Below are 18,446 nucleotides of genomic sequence, written 5' to 3'. Positions count from 1 at the left end.
TGGCATACATAGAGATTGACAGTAACATAAGATGATTACAATATTAATTAAAATTTTCAACCGTAAGAACAAAATTAACTAAAATACTGGAACGAAATGCAATATGGATTTCAATAAAGATGATTACATTGTCAGGGACTTACGCTGCACAACATGATTGTACAGGAGTCTAAAGAGGGTGTGAGGATTTACGTCGTGGTGTTCATTTTACGCTGCATAACATGATTGTACAGTAGTCTAAAGAGGGTGTGAGGATTTACGTCGTTGCACAACATGGTTGTACGGGAGAGCTCTTCTATCTCTGCGGGCTATTTGCATAATCGAATATTATGCAAATGTAAGTCTCAAATAATAAAATTGGCAGGATTAAACACCTAAAAAATATCGTCTTTAAAACTCAGCCACACATTAGGATAGTTTGGGAAGTTATTGAGGTTTCTCCTCATGATCGGTGACATCTCCTACCTTTTCCTTTCTTGGACTCCTGAAAATAATTATTTCTATTTGTGTCACTCTCACTTGTTTTTCCACATCTTACCGTAAGCACCTAAACCTTAAAATCTTGAAGACTAGTACCTCTGATCATTATCGAAAGTTTTCTAAACGGACCCCCGTCATTTGGGATGTAATTAACTATAGGAGCTTGCATCTATAGGGAACTTGAAACTCAGATGAGATAAACCCTATCGAGATTAGGTACATCGCCAGTTGACCTCATTCTCAGTGAGGTCATAGTCTCCTACTTTTAGAACCCAGGATCTAGCTTTAGGAGTTCATATTGACCATCCTAGCGGACTAGTAATGGAGCTCACCTCCCGTATAACTTCAAAGCACTTCTTGACTCATTTTTCTGAAAAACTCGCATGAGTTGTTCCAAGCACTCAAGTTCTAATTTCAAGGGCTAAGGACCAACATGTAGAGAACCCGAAAATGAGTTCTTACAGGATCAGATAGCCTTAGGAGAACCCTCCGTGACTCAGCAACGCACTCGCTACACCACGCATGGAGTTGACACATTTTTTGCCCGATTGTCGGCGAACCTGTCTGGACGACCCTGGATGAACAAACGGACCTCGTCGACGGGTCCAAAAGGTTAAATTTAGTCGGGAAGAACACACATATTGCTAGGATTACGCGCGCGTGCAAATGGCACAAAAATCCAGACACATTATTTTTTAGCGGGACGCGGGCCCGGGCTCGATTCGGGCTGATCGCCAGCTCATAGGATTTCAAAATTCAAACGGAGCATTTAAAACTCATATTAATTGAAATTAATTTGTTGTTAAATTTTTCCAATTGAGTCGGCTATATCAAAGGAAACTATTCAATTTCCCGTCAAAGCTTTCACGTAACGACTCCCTCGAATCTTCGACCATACTAGTTGGCCTCTCCCATAACCTTCAATCACTCAGCTCTCCTGCTCGTCCCGTCCTCTCTCGCCTGAAACCCCCTCTGCGCCGAAGAACCCCACTTGCCTACTCACCGCCTCCTGCACCGAAGCCCTCTGCCTCCTCTCTTCCTCGCGCGACCAAACAGTCATTCGATTCGCCTTCCCCCTCTGTTCCAGAAAATACTCGTCGGCTCCCTCGTTCCCATTCAACCTCCGCTCCGCCTCTCTTCCTCGCTCGACTGAAGCTGCTAGTATCCTCCTCTCCTCACACTGCTGCAACTCCTTTCCCTGAGGTGAAAGATTTTCTCTATCTAGTATGTAAAACTAGCTGCCATTTTTTTGTTCTTTCTAAAGAATTTTTTTTTATCTGATTGAAATTGGGTGGTGTATTTATGAAATGGAATTGTGAGGAGGTTTTCTGCTCTTATTGGGATGGAAATTCGGATGTTAGTTAGATTTGTAGAATATAAGGATTGAGCGACATGCACATAAATTTTTCATGAATTTATGTTGCTAATCGTTTAAGTAAATTAACAAAATTTTCCTGAATTAAACCTTGAGACCAATCTGATTTCATTAGTTACACAGACTCTATTTGAAATTGTTTTATGTTGAGTACACCACTTCATGCATAGGTTTATGAAACTGATACTAAGCTTTGGGTGTTAGGGATGTAAATGCATAGCACTTGCATAAGGTGCATGTAAATTTGTCAAAAGATTAAGATTGTCATGTTGTGAAAGTGAACCTTGCTTGTGGTTAACACCAATCATTATGAGCTTAGAGGTGACCATTACCCGAAAACCGCCTAACATTGCTAGCAAGGATTTTTGGAATTCTAAGACCATTTTTAATAACACATACATGAATGCTTTTTCTGATTTTGTGGTTCAGCATAGTAAGTACTAGGTCTTGAATTTCCTACATCAGAATGAAGTTTTTTATGAGTGTAATTGGATGGTACGGCAAGGTTGAAGTTGTCCTAGCTCCAAAATGTTCTGAGCTATTCGTTGAGCCATGCCTCAACACTCTTGCTACTTCAAAATTGATCTTTACATATATATTCCACCCAATTTATATGTATTTACATGCCTAACACTTAAAATTTAGTTTTTTATTACATGTGTACCACTCAATTGCCATGTATTAGCATATCTAACACATTGGCGTAAATTCTTATATGCATACCACACAATTCTTATATTTTCTGCATGCCCAAAACTTAAACCTTATATCTACACCACCCAAATCCTTAATTTTACAAGAGAGTTATATTTGTTTCTTATCATGAAGGACGTCTTTTCATGCTTAGAATTTATTCACTTCTTCGGGGTTGTTATACTTGCGGTTTAGAGCCTTTAAAAACACTGGGGGAGGGTCTCCCTTACTCGATGCTTTTATTGTTTCGAGGATGTTTTATAATTGATGTTTGAGACATTTAAATAATCATTTGGAGCAGTAAGCTGCTGTTTTGGCTTAAAAGTGTTGTCTAGTCGTGCAGGTGGCTGTTTAGAGCTAACAAAGTGTTGTCTAGTGTTGTTGGTGGTTGTTTGGAGCTAATTAAGTGTCGTCTAGAGCTAAGAAAGTCTATAATTGTTGTTTGAAAGCTTACAAGTGTTGTAGGCTGTTGTTTAATGTTGTTTTGAGCTGAGAAAGTGCTAGGAAGTGTTGTTTGAAAGTTTACAATTGCTCTAGGCTGTTGTTTAGTGTTTTTTGGGCTAAGAAATGATTGTCTAAGTGTTGTTTGAGGTTGTCCATCGTTGTAGAAAGCTGTAAGAAGTATCTAAGTTGTTGTTTAGAGTTGCCGATTACTGTAGGAGGCTGTAGAAAATGTCCAAGTTGTTGTTTGGAGTTGTCGATCGATGTAAGAGGCTGTAGAAAGAGTCTAAGTTGTTGTTTGGAGTCGTCTATCGTTGTAGGATGTTGTAAAAGTCTTAGGATCACCTGTTTGGAGTTCTTAGCTACTGTTACTACTTCTGCTACTTACTGTTTTCTTTTTCTACAATTTATTTAAATCCCCTGCAAATTATATTTTGTTTTGTGAGCTAAACACACAATATGGATAGTAGCAGCAGATGCGCCAGGTACGCAGTTACATTTTATTTATTCTTATTTTTTTACTGCAATTTACTATTTCTCTAACACATCAGGCAGGCACTGATTGCGATTTCATCTTCAAAACAAAATAATTTTCAAAAATCAAACAACATTTTCAAAACAAAAAACAAAAACAAAAACAAAAACAAAACATGTCCTTTTGAATTTACGGGAGTCCCTCGGAGGAGATAACCCATGGTTGCTAACAAGATCTCCTGCTAACAAGATCTCCCCGCTAACAAGATCTCCCCGGTTTAAATGGGTTTCATAATTCGTTTAAGCTAAGTAAAATCAAAAGAAATAGTGATACCAGAACAAAGGAACCGTGGGATCCTAACCGGTGTCGCTCTAATCAAATTTAACCCCCCATAATGACAACAAAACCAAGACTTTAAAACACACCTGGTAAAACCTTTTGAATCTTAGACTTTAGGACTGCTGCCTCGACGAGGAGCTGGGAACCAGCTTTATGGGCAGCTCGACAAGGAGCTTAGAGCGGACTAAAAATGAAGGTGATCGTCATTTTACAACAGCAAAATAAGTCTACACCAGCTAAACTCTTTCCTTAGTCTAAATGACAACCAATAGGATTTCGAGGTAGCTCGCCCAGTGCGACGTAAATCCTCACACCCTCTTTTGGCTCATGTACAACCATGTTGTGCAGCATAAGTCCTAACTCGCCTCAGGTTTCGAGATTGTCGTGTGGGTTATTTGCATAATCAAATGTTATGCAAACGTAAGTCCCAAATAATAAAATTCAGAATATTAAACACCTAAATAACATTGTCTACAAAACTCAGCCACACATTAGGATAGTTTGGGAAGTTACTAAGGTTTCTCCTCAGGATCGGTGACATCTCCTACCTTTCCATTCTTTGTACTCCTGAAAATAATTGTTTCTATTTGTATCACTCTCACTTGTATTTTCACGTTCTACCATGAAAACCTAAACCTTGAAATCTTGAAGACTAGTACCTCTGATCATTATTTGGCGTAATTTCCTTGACGGTTGTCATTGTTCGACTAGATCTAACTCGGATGTAATGTCCTCAGCGGTTGCCTGAGCTGATATAGCTTCTTCGCACTTCACAAGCTTCTACAGACATTCTCCACAATGCATAAATTTTCACAAATTCCACATAAATTTTCACAAGATTCAATGTCAACACTGCAAATTTCTGCACAAACATCTCAACAAAATTCTGCACTGCATAAATTCCTACATACATTTTTCACAACTCCTAAATTCCACAAGTTTCATAAGAATTCCACAAGTTTCATAAGAATTCCACAAGTTTCTCCTAAATTCCACAAGTTTCATAAGAATTCCACAAGTTTCATAAGAATTCCACAAATTTTTCACAAATTTCGAATGCAAATCTCAGAGGATCGGTGTGAGCCCTCTAGATGGATGTTAAGGCTTCTGATTCCTTCAAATTCAAACTTTTGCGGAGTGGAATAAGACCCCCTTCAATGGATGTTTAAGTTTTCTACTCCTCTTTACATCTTAGGTTGGATGTAAAGCCCCCTTACATGGATGTTAAGGTTTTTCTTCTTAATATAGCCTTCAAATTCAAACTTTTGCAGAGTAGAATAAGACCCCCTTCAATAGATGTTAAGACTTCCTACTCCTCTTTGCCTCTTAGGTTGAATGTAAAGCCCCCTTAAATGGATGTTAAGGTTTTCCTTCCTAATGTGGCCTTCAAATTTAAACTTTTGTGGAGTGGAATAAAACCTCCTTCAATGGAAATTAAGACATCTTACTCCTTTTTGCCTCTTAGGTTGGATGTAAAGCCCCCCTTAAATGGATTATAAGGTTTTCTTTCCTAATGTGCCCTTCAAAATCAAATTATTAAGGATCAGTGTGAGGCCCCCTATACGAATTTAAGGCTTCCAATTCCTTAAAATTTTAAATTCTCGAGGATCGATGTGAGGCCCCTTATAAGGATGTTAAGGCTTCTGATTCCTTCAAGTTTCAATTTCAAGAGGATCGGTGTGAGGCCCCCCTATAAGGATGTTAAGGCTTCCAATTCTTTCAAATTTCAATTTCTCGAGGATCGGTGTGAGTTCCCTTATACGAATTTTAAGACTTCAGATTCCTTCAAATTTTAAATTCTCGAGAATCGGTGTGAGGCCCCCTATACGAATGTTAAGGCTTATGATTCCTTTAAATTTCAATTTCTTGAAGATCGATGTGAATGTCCTTATACGGATGTTAAGACTTTTGATTCCTTCAAATTTCAAAATCCCGAGGATCGGTGTGAGGCCCCCTATACGGATATTAAGGCTTCTGATTCCTTCAAATTTCGATTTCCAGAAGATCGGTGTGAGGCCACATTTACGGATGTTAAGGCTTCCAATTCTTTCAAATTCTAATTCCTTCAAATTTCAGTTTCCCGAGGATCGGTGTGAGTCCCCCTATATAGATGTTAAGGCTTTCGATTCCTTCAAATTTAAATTTTAGGATCGGTGCAAGAATTCCGATTTTTTCCACATATTTTCCACATCCTATCCCTAAATTTTCCGCATTCATGATATTTCCTAAATTTTGGTGTAAATCCCGTGTTGGTGGTTGTCTCCAAATTTTGGCATAAATCCTGTGTTGGTGGCCTCATACTTACTTTCTCAAACTGAACTCCTCACTCAATTAAATTTACAACAATCAAACCAAACGGCGTAAACAAAACAATCAAACAACACAAACATGCGGCGAATCTTTCCATCCCCAACGGAAACTTTCAAAAACTTTATTTCAAAACTTGCTCTTGACTTGGGAATTCCTAGTAGAAATCCCAGCCCAAGTCTCATTTTAACTCCGGTTCGGGTTCTGTTCTGAGCATGTCTGCTTCCACAGTTCTTTGGGGTTTGTTAATCGCTTCGGTCAACACCAATATGTGCGGTGTACTTGTTCAGCACACCCCACCTATTAGGGGTTCGTTTATTGATCTCATTTTCAATAAGGTCTTAGTCTCCTATAAATAAAACCATAGGATCTAGCTTTAGAAGTTTCTTGTTGACTATCCTAATGGACTAGTAATGGAGCCCACCTCCCGTAGAACTTCAAACCACCTCTTGACTCATTTTTGTGAAGAACTCGCATGAGTTGTTTCAATCACTCAACTTCTAGTTGTAAAGGTTAAATACCAGCATGTAGAGGGCCTGAAAATGAGTTCTTACAGGATCAGACAACCTTAGGTGAAGCCTCCGTGACTCGGCAACGCACTCGCTACACCATGCATGTCCAAACAACCTTTTTTTGCTCGATCGTCGTCGAACATGTCTAAACAAACTTGACACATTTTTTGCTCGACTGTCGGCGAACATGTCGAAACAACCACGGATGACAAAATGAATCGAGCCGACGCGTCCGGAACCTTAATTTTAGCCGGGAAGAACACTCATATTGCCAGGGCTACGAACGCGCACAAATGGCACGAAAATCGATGCACATTTTTTTTAGTTGGACGCGGGCCTGGACTCAACCCATGTTCGACTCAGACTCGATTTGAATTAAACACCAGCTCACAGAATTTCAAATTTTAAATTTTAAAATTCAAGTGGAGCAGTTAAAACACATTATTTGAAAATAATTTAGTGTTAAATTTTTCTAATTGAGTCGGCTACATCAAAAGAAACTATTCAATTCCCCGCCAAAGCTTTCACGTAATAGCTCCCTCCAATCTTCGGCTATACTAGTTGACCTCCCCCGTAACCTTCAATCACTCAACTCTCCCGCTCGTCCCGGCCTCTCTCGCCTAAAACCTCCTCTGCGCCGAAGAACCCCACTCACTTACCCACTGCCTCCTGCACCGAAGTCCTTCGCCTCCTCTCTTCCTCGCGCGACCGAACAACCATTCGGTTCGCATTCCCCCTCTATGCCAGAAAATACTCGTTGGCTCCCTCCTTCCCATTCGACCTCCCCTCCGCCTCTCTTCCTTGCTCGACGGTAGGATCCCGTTTGCCCCTCTTCCTCACGCAGAGGAAGCATTTGCTCACCTCACTATACAAAAACACTCGTCGGCTCCCTCCTTCCCATTCAACCTCCCCTCCGCCTCTCTTCCTCGCTCGACCGAAGCTGCTCGTATCCTCCTCTCCTCACACTGCTGCAACTCCTTTCCCTGAGGTGAAGGCTTTCCTCTATCTGGTATGTAAAACTAACAGTCATTTTTTTGTTCTTTCTAAAGGGTTTTTTTTTATCTGATTGAAATTGGGTGGTGTATTTATGAAATGGAATTGTGAGGTTTTCTTCACTTTTTGATTGGGATGGAAATTCGGATGTTAGATATGTAGAATATAAGGATTGAGTGGCATGCATGTAAATTTTCCACGAATTTATGGTGCTAACCGTTTAAGTAAATTAACAAAATTTTCGTGAGGTGCACCTTGAGACCAATCTGATTTCATTAGTTACACAGACTCTATTTGAAATTATTTTATGTTGAGTAAACCCTTCATGCATACGTTTATGAAACTGATACTAAACTTTGGGTGTTAGGGATGTAAATGCATAGCACTTGCGTGAGGTGTATGTAAATCTGTCAAAAGATTAAGGGTCTGTTTGGGGCAGCTGCAGTTTATTGAATAATCTGCTGATAAGCTAATTAAAAATAATCTGCCGATAAGCTAAGTGTGGTGGCTATTGCAATTTTTTTTTTTTTTTGGAAAAACAGGACCGTAACCAGAGAACTGTCACCGCACCTAGATAGGTGCGGTGTGGTGTGAAAATATTATTTTCAGCATTTTGAAAACGCGTAAGCTGTCAAAACGCAGTTTACCCAAATATGTCAGGTGTGTTTTGAAAACGTCACTGCACCAAACAAATTTGCCCCAAACGGACCCTAAGATTGTCATGTTGTGAAAGTGAACCTTGCTTGTGGTTAACACCAATCATTATGAGCTTAGAGGTGACCATTGCCCAAAAACCGCCTAACATTGTTGTAAGAGGCTGTAGGAAGAGTCTAATTTGTTGTTTGGAGTCGCCGATTGCTGTAGGAAATTGTAGAAAGTCTTAGGATCAACTGTTTGGAGTTCCTAGCTACTATTACTAGTTGTTCTGCTGCTTACTGCTTTGCAGGTACATTTTATTTATTCTCATTTTATTTACTGTAATTTACTCTTGCTCTAACACATCATGCAGACACTGGTTGCGATTTCATTTTCAAAACAAAATAATTTTCAAAAGTTAAACAACATTTTCAAAACAAAAAACCAAAACAAAAACATAACACGTCCTTTTGAATTTACGGGAGTCCCTCGGAGGAGGTAAACCACGGTTGCTAATGAGATCTCTCAGGTTTAAATGTCATAATTCATTTAAGCTAAGTAAATTCAAAAGAAAACAGGTAAATTCAAAAGAAAACAAAAGAAAACAGTGATACCGGAACGAGGGAACCGTGGGATCCTAACCAATGTCGCTCTAATCAACTTTAACCCCCCCCATAACGACAACAAAACCAAGACTTTAAAACACACCTGATAAAACTTTTTGAACCTTAGACTTTAGGACTACTACATCGACGAGGAGCTTGGAATCAGTTTTGTGGACAGCGCGATAAGGAACTTAGAACGAACTACAAGTGAAGGTGGTCGTCATTCTACAACAGCAAAACAAGTCTAAACCAGTTAAACTCTCCTTAGTCTAAACAATAATCTATAGAACTTCAATGTAGCTCGCCCAGCGCAACATAAATCCTCACTCTCTTTAGGCTCTTGTACAACCATATTGTGCAGTGTAAGTCCTAACTCGTCTTAGATTTTGAGGTTGTCATGTGGTATAACGTAAACCCTCTTATCTTTGCGGGCTATTTGCATAATAGAACATTATACAAATGTAAGTCCCAAATAATAAAATTGGCAACATTAAATACTTAAATAACATCGTCTCCAAAACTCAGTCACACATTAGGATAATTTGGAAAGTTGCTGAGGTTTCTCCTCAGAATCTGTAACATCTCCTAACTTTTCATTGTTTGGATTCTTGAAAATAATTGTTCCTATTTATGTCACTCTCACTTGTATTTCCACGTCCTACCGTGAAAACCTAAGCTTTGAAATCTTGAAGACTAGTACCTCTGATCATCATCGAGAGCTTTCTCAAGCGACCCCCATCATTTGGATGTAATTAACAATAGGGTTTGTCTCTATAGGGAATTTGGAACTCGGGTAAAATAAACTTTATTTAATCTTTATATTAAATATAGGAATTTTTCGGCCACATAAAAAGGTTTCACAGGCCAAACGGATGTCACAAATCTCATAGTTTGCAAGATTGGATCCATGATTGGGTCTATCGCCGAGGTCTATACTTATCTTTCGGGAAAGTGTAGTATTCGCGGTATCTGGCACAATTATGCAAATTATTAGACGAATGAGATATATTTGATCTCATTTTTTTTTTCAAAATTAAAACATACTAATTTCAAAACAAAAATTATATATCTCTTATATTAAATTAAATTTCAAAATTATTTTCGATTTTCAAAAAGTTGACCGACAATTTGCTCTACCAAGAAGGTTAAATTCTCAAAACTTTGTTGAGAATTATCCTGGCACTTAATGTTAACGAACTGAAACCTAATCTAGTGACTGATAACACTAAAAAAACTAAAATTAGCAAGCTGTGATAATTAATTTCATGTGATCTAGTTAAATGGTAGTTTAAACAACCTAGACAATATAGACAACTACTTGTTAGGAAAAAAAAAATGAGCATCTATCAAATACATCTTAACAAAATTTTTAGCATAAGTGTTAACATTTTTTAGGATTATATTTGAAATGCATTAATTTATACAGTTGTTGAGAATTTAACTCAAATATTATGGACCACTCCATGATCATACTAATTTCAAGCTTCCATCAAACCCAAATTAAAACTTATGTCCAAGCTCAACTTGAATCAAACTTGGATTACGTAGGGCAAACCAAATTCAGTTAGCTCCGGATTGAATATATGAATAGATGTATATTTAACTTCATTTATGTATAATATATGTGGCCTATTATTCATATGTATGCATCAACGCAAAAAAGCATTGTCGTGTATCAATGCATGCATAGATGCATGTATTTTTGCAAGAGAATATTGAAAATTAAATCAAAATTTGGCTTGAATTAAGCTCTAGTCAAATTTACCTAACCAAGCCTACCAAAGATCAATATCACATTTAGCTATCTTATAGCAAGGCATCTCTAAAATCAAGATCGAAAAAAAAAAAAAAAAAAAAAAAACTAAACTTGAGCTATGATCATATCAAGTCGAATCATTCATAGTCCTAATTTTAGTTTAACATTGTCATCACCAAATGCAGAAATATTAAGAGAATAATGTCAACGAAGCTGACCTCCAAAAGTTCAAAATATCTACAAAGAATGACCATGACAGAATATTTTAATTTCACATCCAAATTATATGTAAAATTTGCTTCCCTTTTACAAAATATTAATAAATATATATATATATATATATATATATTTATTAATAATTATCACATTTTATTTTAAAAAATCAAAATTTCTCACTAGTTTCACTTATGTAGCTCATTGAATATCCATATTTGGATAATGTTTTACGAAGTAATCCATGAAGGAACATGCATTTGGTGGTCGTGTTTTGTTGAATTAATTAAGGCCAAAAAGAACTATCTAAGAGAAATAATCATCATCATCATCATTAACCTTCTCAAAGCTAATTGGAATAAGCTTTTCAAAATCTTTATTCTACATTTGTTTGTGTTCAATTTTACATTAACTAAACCTACTCTAAATAATTTTTTCACATTATCATAGGTCTATTCAATTCTGTTATTAATCCATAGGCACAAAAACCTTCCAAAATGTCCTTAAAGCTATATCTCTACCCTTTGTTGTATATGTTTAAATCACATAAATCTATTTTTCACTGTCTTATCATCAAAAGAAGCTACTCCCCACACCCCTTTACTACAATCATTCATTGGTTTATCATTTCTAATTATGACACAAATTAATAATAACATTCTCATTTCTATCACATTTAATTTATGGCATTTGAGGCACTTCAAAATTTTAATGGTTCAATGTAACCAAAAATACTTACTTTTGTTCTTTTGCCTGGGTTTCCTCCTTCCCCATCCTGCAACTCTTCGGTGACCTTGCTAAATCGCTTGTTCACATTTCTAGATTTTCGTGCTGAAGCCATCAAATAATATTTATCCTACAGATGAAGGGAAAAAAATTACACAAATTATAGGATGTATGGCTATAACCTCAAATAAAATGAAAGCTATCCATTCAGGGTAATCAATCATAAACAAGCACGAAATAAGATATCAAAATTCAGTTACATCTATAAAAAGTAATGAAGCAAAGAAAAGAGGGCAAATCCTAATTAGAGATCAAAACTAGAAATGCTAAGCAATTAATCATCATAATCATCCACAATAAATCAGCTGCTAAGAATAGTTTAACCAAATGAAGTTCTCAAAGGAAGCTAAACCGTAGTCAAAGAACTAAGGCTAACACATTCAAAGTCTTAGAAGTCTGCAGAAACATTCATATTCCTCAACAATTCAATATGAATAAACTGTACCATCTCCCAATAAAAAACGAACCCCTTAAATTGCAAAACTCAAAAGATATGGGACAGCGTACTAGATGGTAAGTTGAAACAAATTGATATTGATTTCCATTATCTACTTGTGCTTCTTCGAACAATAAGAGCAATTTAGGGTGGCTTGAAAATTATCTTGGATGAAAACTTTAAGGGTGCTATGGGACCGCTTTTTCAGAGACTTACAAATTATTTTCAGTTTTATTTGGCAACTACTTTCTTGTTGTTTTTTAAATTTTTTTTGTAAGGACATAGTTTATCACGACCAAATCTAGGGCATAGAACTTTTTAAGAAGATCAGCCTTTATCAAGATAAAAATATTATATAATACCCATAGATGCTTTTAGCTAGTTTTCCAATGATAGTTTCATAACTAATTAGAAAGCAAACTACAGGCATCCCAAAAATACCTTTATTGCATGAAGACTAGACATCATCTCGGTAGTTTCGTAGAAAGTTACTCCTGGATTTTACTTTCAAATTTAATTAATTAACTAATTTAATTTATTATAATTGCAAAAAATTGCTCAATTATCTTAAATCAATAAAAAAGCAGTTTTTAAAAAAATGTTTCAACTCTTATGGCACTTTAGATAGTAATTTAATATGATTTTATCAAGCAATCATGTGCTTTGCTTAACAAGACAAAACTATAAAGTGCAGCATATTAAAAGTGGCAATCACAAAATAACCATTAATCCAAATGGCTTTCCTTAAAATAAGCCCTTCAATTTAGAATCCAGTAAAACTCAGTCTAAACCATTCAATAATTCATCAAGATACCATCAAGTAACTTCAAATGAGTAAAAGGCTTACTTACTTCATCGCTTCTATAAAAACTTCGACATAGAAAATTTAAATAAGGAAAGTTCCCTAAAGCACATCACTTAAATTTAAAAAAGCATTAAAAAGTTGTAGAAGACTTGAAACAATGAAATTGAAAGAATTTATTCAAAATTTCCCGAAATTGCTAGGAAACAATAAAGTTAAAAGGCCAAAGAAATATTACACTTCATAGAGATTCCAACATTGAAATGGACTCAAAGAACTGGTTGACAACCAATGCAATAGTAAAATCAAAGTATGATTCACGAACTTGATAGCATAGGACAACAAAAGTGATAAAAACAAATATAATCCAATTATAAATAAATGTAATCTTATCATTGACTTACAATCTATAGTAAAAATTCTAAAATAACTGAAAACAAGGTAAGCAGCAAATATTTAAAGAAAAGGCATACAAAAATTGCATGAAAGGCTAGAGAGGAGTTCAAAAGTGAGGACAGCATGTATTAAAGTTATAAAATTTCAATAGAAGAATCCCAATACATGGAATCCCCACTACTGTGGCATCTAGAGAAGATGAAGAACACATACAATATATTTAGGCGGGCACTCTTCAAGTTTTCAAACTGCAACCTCTTGATTATACTTGAGAGAGCCAAAACATTGCTCCTAAGATTGCCCTATAAAAGAATTATAAACCTTAAGGGTATTCAAATCACCCTCCTGTCTCAATGCAGAAAGAGAATGGACCAACTCAGACAAAACATGTGCAACATAAGCCACAAATTATCAAAATATGGATAACTCCCATAAACAAAAGGTGCTGGACTAGTCTATTGGTCACTTAGAAGTCGTACGGAGAGGTTGAAAAGGGACTGACGAAATAACAAGTCCATCAAAAGAGCAGACAGAAATAAGCAAATTTCCTCATCATTAGACCTCGATAGGTCGGTCATTGGCTTCGTAAGAGAATCAGATTAAGGCTTACAAAAGCGGCACCAAAAAAACTTCAAAATATACAGACATAAAAAATATTGAATATTAAATTATGGAGAGCGCAGAAATTTAGTCCTTGTAAATAAAACACTCATCACACTATTGAACAGGTTGTGAAATCAGTCACTGCAAGGACAAGCTGTGACGAGGGCACAAGGTATAACAGGATAAACTCATACGCCTAGTTTACCAGCACCCTTCAATTGGTTCTAAAAAACATTTCAGAAGCGGCAAAACTTGGAAAAATATAAACAAGGTTCAGTTCATGATTTTGAGAGTTCCTTACCAAAATAGACTTAGGTTGATTTGTCCATCGGGTTAAATGGCTCCCAAAACAAAACCTTCTCAATGCTTTACGCTTCTAACTGCAATGACACCCATAACAGAAAGTTTGCAAGTAATAAAAATAATTACACCCAAATGAGATTTAAGTTTACTTGAAATGTCGATCTTCATAACGTGGAAGAAAAAAAAAGGAAAAAGTGAATAACCACGAACTGAAGAAATGTGCGCAGGGAAGATTCTAACAACAAACTAAAGTCAGCACAAGGAAAAATTTTTTCATACAGAGTGCGAACGCAGCTCTGCGTAAGGGACTCCAGTAACATGACATCACGTGTGCTACACCGGGCCCACCTCATAAACATTGTGCGAGGGTTATTGAAGTGGAACAGCTGAGATTATTGGCGCAGTTCACCACGCGGGGTTATTGCGGGAATATTGGAGTTATTGCGGCGTTATTAAAGCGGTAATTTAGATTATTCTGCGGGGTTTATTGAAGGCTTATTGCGCCGTTATTCAAGACTTATTGAAGTTGTTCTGCTATGATTATTAAAGTGGAACCACTGAGGTTATTGGAGCGGTTCACCTCGCGGGATTATTGAGGGGTTATTGCGGCGTTAGTGAGGACTTATTGGAGTAGTTTTGTAGGGATTATTGAAGTGAAACTGCGGTAGTTATTAGAGCGGTTTACCGCATGGTGTTTATAAGATGGGCCCGGTGCAGCATACGTGGCGGCATATTACTTGAGTCCGCGCATAGCTGTGTCCGCACTTCGTATGAAAATTTTTTTTGTTAGAGAGATTCTTTTGTGGATGAGTATAGTTGAATTTGATTAATTCATGTTGAAATGTTAGTTGATAAAATTAGAGGGGCACACAATAGCGAGGTATCTTCGATGACTGAGGTCATCAATTAGTAATGTGGTGCAGTTAGAACCGTTTTTGTCCCTACTCGACTTACAAGCCCTCGCTTTGAAGGAGTAACAATATTACCAAATGACTACCACCCCTTACAGATAGAGTTCAACCACAGGATCGGGTAGCAAGTTTAAGCCCATCGGAGCATCCAAGTTGACCTTGTCACGGTTCACCGTACGGGTTATTGTGGGGTTATTGCGGCGTTATTGAAGCAGTTATTGGAATTGCTCTGCAAAGGTTATTGAAGGGTTATCGCAGCGTTATTAGGGACTTATTTGAGTTGTCATGCGGGAGTTATTGAAGTGGAACCACTGGTGTTATTGGAGTGATTCGTCATACAGGGTTATTGAGGCGATATTGAACTGATTATTGAAATTGTTTTGCGGGGGTCATTGAAGGGTTATTGCGGCATTATTGATGACTTATTGGAGTTGTTCTGTGGAGGTTATTGAAATGGAATCGCTGAGGTTATTGAGTTATTGTTGGGTTATTGCGACATTATTGAGGACTTATTAAATTTATTCTATGAGGGTTATTGAAGTGAAACAGCGGAGGTTATTAGAGCGGTTAACCGTTTATGAGATGGGTCCGCTGTAGCACATTTGGCGGCATATTACTGGAGTCCGCACGCAAAGCTGCGTCCGCACTCCATATGGAAAAATTTATCCAGCACAGGAGGAACACATGTTTCAGTAACTTAATTTCAAAACCAGAATGTTTAAAGAGATCAAGTGCTGATTCCAAAAAAAAAACAAAAAAAAAAAAAAAAGAGAGGCGGGGATGAGACGGGAAGGTAGGAAGGGAGGATACCGCAGCAGAGCAGCCGCGGTTGGAGGTACAACAATCCCTGGTCTAAGACAAAATAAAAGGAAGAAATGAGACTAAGCCAGAAGCAAAAAACCAGATGCGTGCTCAGCAGCAACAGTATGACTTCGTTGAAAAAGGGTAAAGTTGGGAGTCACTGGCTGGTGGTCATGAAAGCTTTCAAGATGGTAGAAGAAGTCAGCCCCGGGAGCTTAAAAGGCTGTGGGAGCCAGTTACCGCAAGAAGCAAAAGATGACGAATGCTGCGGGCCTGTCTGGTAACGGATTTAGAGCAGGATTTAAGATGGATTTAAGCGAAATCTTGCAAGACGGTCACTTTGGACAAAATAAAGCCTTGGATTTGATAAATCCTTAAATCCTGGTTTTACTAAATCTCGTAAATCGGTGGATTTAGTAAATCCGGGACGGGCGCTTCGCGCCAAGAAAAAGACGTGAAGTTACCTTCCTCAATGGTTTCGGTAGGAAAGGAGCAGAGGAGGAAATACATGGGAGTATTGGGTCTCTTTAAGCCACGATCCCGACGTCCCCAGCTAGCTCCAATTGCCACTGTATCGCGAGGGTTCGGTGCGAAGGCGATTGCTTCGGACGAAACAGAGATGGAAGGAGGGATATGCGAGGGTTTCGGGATGGAAGCAATGGGCGAGGGCTTAGAGGAGAGAGGAGTAATCTTTGGGAGGTTTTCATTAATTTTATTTAAGTTTTTTTTTCTTAATATAAGTTTAATTAAGTTAATTTTATTAATTTAATTGTTTGATTAATAATAATTAATTAAAAAATTATCAGATTATTAAATTTAAATGAATTTATTTATTATTTAATTATTAATTAAATAAATAAATATAATTTTTTTATTCATTCAATAAATTTATAAGGAATATTAACTTATATAATTAATCACTAATTAATTATTCTTTTGTAAATATTTAATTAATATTTGATAACTAACTAAATAAAAATTATTAAGTAAATACATCATTATTAATTATCATATTTTGAATAAAATATTAATTGAATTTAAGATGCTAGTTTGGCTATTTTGGGATATTTTAAGAAGTCGAATTTACAAGATTACTAGATCCTATTATATTGAATATTTATATAATATAAGTTATATAATTATAGCAACCACAAGAATATGTTGTTAGAGTAGCAATTATAACAGATTGTTAAATCCTTACATAAATTGTCAAGCAATTTCACAAGATTTAATAGGATTTATTAAAATCATTACCAAACAGTTTTTGAAGATTTAGCCCTTTCAAGATTTATTAAATTCGGATTTACAAGATTTATTAATTCCTACTAACTTGAATCTCATTTGTCCCTTAAAGAACATAGATAGATAGATGATCAATGAAATACTTTCGACTATAATAAAAAACACTAATATCTACCACCAAATTCTATTTTCTTAATACCCACAAGTCCATGGAAAACACGAATAATACTTTCCTCCCAATATTATCACCTTTCAAATCATGATGTCAAAAATAAAATAATAAGAAAATAATAATTTAATCCAAATAAAACTTAGTGCCTTCGATAATATAATATAAATGGAACGCAATGAAAAGCGAAACGATCAGATAAACTATTTGGAACGCCAAGGTATATCGACGTAATCATTCGTGCATGCCTCATTAAAATTTAGTCTTTGTCACGTCATTTAAACTCCCAAGGCGCTAACAAAAAGGAGCAATGAAGCAAAGTATTTTAAGGGCATGTTTGTTTCAGCTTTTTGAATCACGTTCGACTCTAAATTGTGTTTTATCACTGCTTGAAAATGAAATTTCACAGTTTCCATTCAAGAATGTCGTTCTGAGCAAAATTAGGGATGTGAACGCAACAAAGGGTCTATGTTTGGTGAGTTTGTGAATAGTTTTCCTCTCGTGCCCTAGGTCTTCAACCTTAGCGTGCCCTAGACGATTCGATATCATTGTTTCCTTCCCGAAGAGAGATCTTCGATCTTGTCACCCTAGCATTGTCTTCCCTCTTGATAAGGTCAGCTACCAAGCGATAAACCGATAAAAACCCTGGCTGTTGAGTCAATCTTCCTCTACTCTATCGTTGAATACTTATATTTCTTTCACATCTTCCTCAAACAGGTGTTGTCAATAGAATTAGCACTAATTTTTTTCTTCACATGAAGGAATCAAGTGTTAGATCTTATTTTAGTATATAGAAGAGAAGAGCTCTGCATTGCTCATTTCAATTATCTAATCAGCCCCCTTTCTCTCCCTTATTATTTGTTGATGAATCATTATCAGATTTTGTTTTTTTAATGGCAGCAAGTGGTTTTCTTTAATAGTTGAATTTGTACTTTTTAATTATTATCTTCTGTTGACCATGAATTATTTTGAATTATTATTATCATATGTTTCCTTGTAGGATTTGTCCAACAAAAATCAATATTTAAATTAAAAAACATTTGCATTGGCCTACTTGAATTTCAAAGCATGGTGTTTTAGGTTGTTTTCAATATCTTAGGTGGTGGAGATTTTATAATGTTGAACATTGGTTTGCGTCTTATAGGAGGTGACGTCAGTAAAAAAATGGTTTT

General features: G+C 36.4%; 1 protein-coding gene across 7 annotated transcripts in view; it reads right to left on the bottom strand.

Annotated features, from left to right (window-relative positions):
• Positions 1 to 16,548, bottom strand: part of LOC110036148 (protein ALWAYS EARLY 2-like) — a 119,404-nt gene extending 102,856 nt beyond the window's left edge. For 3 of the 7 annotated variants that reach the window (XM_020740520.1, XM_020740527.1, XM_020740524.1), the window contains exons 1-3: positions 16,328 to 16,548; positions 14,150 to 14,228; positions 11,565 to 11,681 (exon numbers count right to left, since the gene is read on the bottom strand). In XM_020740520.1, the coding sequence (XP_020596179.1) occupies positions 11,565 to 11,666 (102 nt within the window). In that variant the 5' untranslated portion in view covers positions 11,667 to 11,681; positions 14,150 to 14,228; positions 16,328 to 16,548. Of the gene's footprint in view, positions 1 to 11,564; positions 11,682 to 13,458; positions 13,548 to 14,149; positions 14,229 to 15,963; positions 16,141 to 16,327 lie in introns of those variants that run through there. The other 4 variants (XM_020740522.1, XM_020740521.1, XM_020740523.1 and 1 more) reach the window with 4 other exon arrangements.
• Positions 16,549 to 18,446: the final 1,898 nt, after the last annotated feature.

This window comes from Phalaenopsis equestris, unplaced genomic scaffold, assembly GCF_001263595.1.
Source record: "Phalaenopsis equestris unplaced genomic scaffold, ASM126359v1 Scaffold203097, whole genome shotgun sequence".
In the NCBI taxonomy this organism is placed as follows: Eukaryota; Viridiplantae; Streptophyta; class Magnoliopsida; order Asparagales; family Orchidaceae; genus Phalaenopsis; species Phalaenopsis equestris.
The sequence above is the reverse complement of the archived record's forward strand: the minus strand, read 5'-3'. Positions and strand labels throughout refer to the sequence as shown.